This window comes from Triticum dicoccoides, chromosome 2A (assembly GCF_002162155.2).
Source record: "Triticum dicoccoides isolate Atlit2015 ecotype Zavitan chromosome 2A, WEW_v2.0, whole genome shotgun sequence".
Lineage (NCBI taxonomy): Eukaryota > Viridiplantae > Streptophyta > Magnoliopsida > Poales > Poaceae > Triticum > Triticum dicoccoides.
The window spans coordinates 674,496,980-674,502,105 of record NC_041382.1 but is presented as its reverse complement, the minus strand read 5'-3'; the positions used below and the strand labels follow the sequence as shown (position 1 = coordinate 674,502,105).

Genomic DNA, 5,126 nt, shown 5'->3' with positions numbered 1-5,126 from the left:
AGATGTTTTCCAATGAAGTAGCAAAAAAAATTAAGTCGATTGAAGTGCTGAGACAGAGCCCAAACCTTGGACATGATACGTTTGTTTTCAAAAGTAGAAAATAAAATGCTCTTTTTGTTAAAACAGCATGCTTATATATAGAATATATCGGATATCTGGGTCAGCACCCTTGAACAGTTTTATTATCTACATTCTGGTTGATTTTAGAACAAAAATTTCGTGCTTCCTATGTTTTTATCTGGACTAACATATAATTAAAACTATCAGTGTTTCTATTTTGAACTAAAACTATCAGTGTTTGTACTCAGTACTTATAGGGGTCACTTAAGTTCTCTGAAGAAGAATCATGTACTAGAAAGCAACAGAAACCATGTAGAAGTAATTCGATCCTAAAGAATGAAGAATTGGGTGCTTGCTCTCTCAAAAAAGGTCGGTACCAGCACAAAAACATAATTTGCATAGTTAATCTGTAAGACATCAGTTTTCTAACAAAGCCAACATCGGTGCAACAACACGGCATACGCACCTTACGACAGAGTATTAGAGTTGCTAGTATTCTGATGGGAAAAGACATGTCCAAGTAAAAGGTTACAGACAAATTGGCGACTTTGAACGCACCAAGTTGGAGGCGGCTCAAGTAGATGCATGTTCAGTTAGGCCTTGTTGCATTACCAGACAATATAAGCATACCAAGCACTATTGCCTACCACACACACACACACACACGAGAAAAAAAAGTAGCAGTACGGTTGCCCAAGCTCAGCAATTAAGAGCACACCCCGTCAGAAGAACAAACTACTCTCCCAAGATAGAAAGAAAGAGGGCGAAAAGAAACAAGCTACAGGTAAGCAAAAAAAAACGAACCAATGTTGTAATTGACAGCACACCGAAGTCATTCATGTACACATTACAATCACAGTTACAGGCATGACATATATCCAGTTAGTACGTATAGCTCCTTACCGTGGTGGTTTCTTTAATTTAGTTATACGAGATATTAGGCATGCTCCTTACCGTGGCAGTTTCTTCGATTCAGCTAACATATTAACAGAACTACACTAGAGCGGACAGTATGCAAATTGTTTGTCATCCCTGCCAAGTGCCAACCACCAGAACATCATGAGCTGACGTGCCAAGGATTTACGTCTGCCGTCAGCATCTGTAGTTCCATCATCCTCTTAACTTGCCAAATATGTACTTTCCCTTTGCATTAAGGCCAGGCTCAATTGATCTCCAAGAATTCTCGTTTTCTATCTCAATTGAGATAACAAGTTTCGAGTTTGTATCGTTGCCGATCTGTTCACTGGCACTCTTTGGCAGATACAAGATGATGGCATTTCATGGAAATCATCTCGTCCATGTCTGGGATCATCTGGTTCCCCCATAAGGCCCCGCTGGATTTTCTTTACCTTCCGTGAAAATGTATCCCAACCCGTTTGATTCCGTGTCTGAAATAATACATTGAGCTTTCTTGTGTTTGGGCGAATAGTTCTCTTATGGCCCATGTATCGCCTACAGATTTGATAGGGCATGAAGACCATTAGCATATTAAATGTAGAATCAAACGAGTATAAATAAACTACCACCAACAGACAAAGACACCATATATAGCATTAGGGAATAGGGATAAGATAACTAGGGTGCATGGGCACTGTGGACCGTACCTCAATTCACTTCTTTGCATTTATTGCAATATATTCTATGAAAGTAGTATATTCTAAAAATACCCAAACATATCCAGAAAAAAAGAGGGATGTATATACCTGCGCCCAGCTAACACCTTGGCCATGTTTCCGTTATTATTGGTAACAAAAACATCACTCTCATCACATACAATGAAGTCAACAGCAGCCAATCGTGAAGAAAAAGGAAGGAATGGTTTCAGATCATCCCCAGCAAGCAACTCCTTGGTGTAGAAGTTTGGAAAGAGTTCGCGCAGAGGCCGGAGAGTTTCTTCCCCGCCATATATTTCTCCAGAAGCAACATACAGGTAAGTTTCATTGCCAAAACCAAGAGCTCGCAGCATTAAACCAATTTCATGAGGAGTTAATGGACATTTTCCCCTAGTACGCTCATCCTCAGCACTCAAGTCCTGCTAGCAATAATCAATCTAAAATCATTTCGACACCAACTGACCAAAATCCAATCACTGCAAATATTATAATTTAAAGTAAAATCATCATCTCAAACAGCGTCTTCTTTTGGGGAAATCATACTCAACATATTCTTGTAGGTGCAAAAGAGAAACACAAAACCCAACAAAGAGCCAACAATAAACGAAGTAAAAAGTGATAATTATAGTTATGGACCCATCTGTTGAGAATTATTCGATAGGAAAACCTCATTATCTCACCAAGTTTCAGAGTCTTACAGGTAATGTATCCCACCGTTTCCTAATTTCAGCAAGTTCCTTTCTTTCTTTTTCACCACCACCATAGTAACAGCCAGAAAATGCAAGCATGTCAGGTTCAAACCTAATGACATAACCCAAAATTGATGTTTAGTAAAATATGCGTACTTTCAGCGAAATGTTCATAAATTCCATATAGGGACTATACCTCAAGTGAATGGCGACATATCGTGAGCTCATGACTCTCAACCTTCGCACCAATTTTTTACCCAGAGTTTGTATGGGCCTTTTGAATCTTAATGCATGAAAGTTTACTCGACACCGTAACTTCTGCAATTCTTCATCAAGATCATTCGTGAGCCGATAATCAAACTTCGTGAGCTGCAAAGCCTGCAAAATTTTCGAGAGCTGAGCTAATAGGAAAATGTAGCTGTATTCATATATTCCTCACTAAAACAGAACAGATGACTCACATATCGCTATAATGTTTTCATATATGCTGCCAATTAATACAGCATTTAATATACCTCTTAATAAAAGGGAAATCAGGATGTATTCTCTTAACCAACAAATGAGGCTACCAAGCTGACCATGCAACAGCAAGTAATTAGACAACCAGATGTTCAGGTTATCACACACGCAACTTTGCACTAAAGCAGATGAATAGAATGGTTATCTTGAAATTAAACAAAGTAATAAGTAGAAAGACTGCGAAATGAAATAACTTCTGCCTGTACATGATGACATGCTTGACAAGGATAGAAGCAATAAATAGTAGCATGCACTCGATAAATACAGAATAATATGCAACAAGCCCCAAACAAATGCGCTTGTTTGGCTTACTTACTCTCCTTCGCATCAGAATAGGCAAAACTTCATCAATGTAAAACTCAGGCATGGATTTTCTAGGTGCCCGCATAGTCCATGGAAGTTTATCCATCGATATCATAACTTCATAAGGGATCCTTTTAACAACAGTTACATCCTTTGATAGGTACGATATGAACCAGTCCGTGTCAAAAATATCGGAGAATTCGCTGCAAATAACACACACAGTATGAGGACAAGTACCTGTGAGCAGCAAACAACCATAGAATATGCCATGTAATCTCAAGTTCTTAAATCACCTGTCATCCTTCCAGAATGAGCGGTGGTCTAACTCGGGCACAACAAGTGTGGCATTCAAAATCCAGGCAACAACAACAGCATCTGTTATCTGGAAACTGAAGATCATAATGGTAATATAATGGATAAGAGAAACAAATCAATTACAAGTTGAAAAAAGATTATACCCCTATGCGTTGTTGGTTCAGTCCCCCGCTAGTAGCAATCAGCAAGTAGCCGGTAGAACTGTTCTCCGACACAGCAGCTGAAAGATGAAAACAGAGAAACCTCAAGATTGTAAATTTCGTCGCTCTTCACAATCTAGTTTAAAAGGGGCGGACTTGACTGATCGAGTAGACTAACATCTTAATTTTGGGCTCCTCCCGCTGCATCCATAGTACAAGTTGGAATACCTTGATTTCCAAATATCAATGGGTTCAGTGTTTCGAACCTGCACATTATGAGCAACATAGAGCAATATCAATCGAGAATGCCAGGGGAACTTTGCGATGGATTACACATGAACAGGCAAGAAAGTGACTTAGTAATCTTTCAAACCGACAATTAAAATTTACGATTTGCTAGTTTACAAGGAAAATGGCGAGAGTTTTTCACTCGGTTCCTTCAGTTTGTTTATTTATAGGTTACGATGTGACAGGGGCAGCCATCGGTACTGAATTTTCACTGACCAGAATCAAACTCTTTCTAGAGAAATCACACTGAACAAACCGCGTAAACCAAAACTCATCCACAATTCTGTCGAATTACTATGCAGTAAAATGGCCAAAGTTTCAATCAGTCACCTGATTGGACCGCCACCGGCTCCGGATCCGCGACCAGTCGGCGTCGGTGACGATGTGCCCGGTGAAGAGCGATACGAAGCCTAGGACGAATAGAGCCGTGCCCAGGAACACCGGGGAAGGCTGAGCCCTCCTCGCCGTCTTCGGCGAGGCGGAGCCGCCGCCGTAGTGTGGCTTCGCCGGATCAGGCTTCCTCCCCATGCCGCGCGGTTATCAGGTCGTGCCCTACGGCAGAAACCAGCATGCAGAAACTGCAGCCTGGGCGGCGCCGCCAACGGCAGAGCGCGAGCCCGCCGCGCTAGATCGTGGAGGCGCGGGAGCTCGGGGAGGGGCCGCCCATGGCGAGTGGAGGAAACAACTGTCGTGTGAACGCGGTGCTGAGCGTGACCGTGCCCCAGGGCCCACAGGCAGACGATTAAAGGCCGAAACAGAAAAGGTGGAACAACGCAATGAACTGGGCTGCATCTTCTTCTTTCCTGCTTTTTCTGGATGGGCCGTATGTTGGCCCAACTTTCTTTGTGGCCTACGGTCCGTAGGTGCAACGTTTTTTTTCTGCAAATTTTATTATTATTTTGTGGCGTCCGCTATTCTGTGACGGCCGCTAATCTTTTTTGAGAAACACGCCACGAGCAAACGCTCACAGACATGTACATACACTACCTTCTCTGAACGAACACACACACAATCTATTCCTATACCTCCGTGAGATTAAGCTGGCATGTCTTGAGACTGACGAAGCCATCACAGGTGCCTCGCTATCGACGAAAACATCGCCTCTCAATGAAAGAATATTCCTCCTTTATGAGGTACCAAGCAGCTGAACCTGAAGTTTGATCCCTGGTAGCTGAGGTACCATTACACTCATGACCATC

The 5,126-nt window shown here is 41.9% G+C and overlaps 1 protein-coding gene across 2 annotated transcripts; it reads right to left on the bottom strand.

The window, feature by feature from the left end:
- Positions 1 to 845: 845 nt before the first annotated feature.
- On the bottom strand, positions 846 to 4,623 carry LOC119356145 (O-fucosyltransferase 29-like). Of its 2 annotated transcripts, none has more exons than XM_037623059.1 (9): positions 4,258 to 4,623; positions 3,818 to 3,905; positions 3,643 to 3,719; positions 3,478 to 3,566; positions 3,198 to 3,387; positions 2,559 to 2,740; positions 2,372 to 2,474; positions 1,764 to 2,095; positions 846 to 1,512 (listed from the first exon to the last, which is right to left on the bottom strand). In XM_037623059.1, the coding sequence occupies exons 1-9, from the start codon at positions 4,453 to 4,455 to the stop codon at positions 1,251 to 1,253; spliced, it is 1,521 nt and encodes a 506-aa protein (XP_037478956.1). In that variant the 5' UTR covers positions 4,456 to 4,623; the 3' UTR covers positions 846 to 1,250. The 2 variants fall into 2 exon arrangements, with proteins under 2 accessions (XP_037478956.1, XP_037478957.1); XM_037623060.1 differs by having other exon boundaries at positions 1,764 to 2,092.
- Between the last annotated feature and the right edge of the window lie 503 nt (positions 4,624 to 5,126).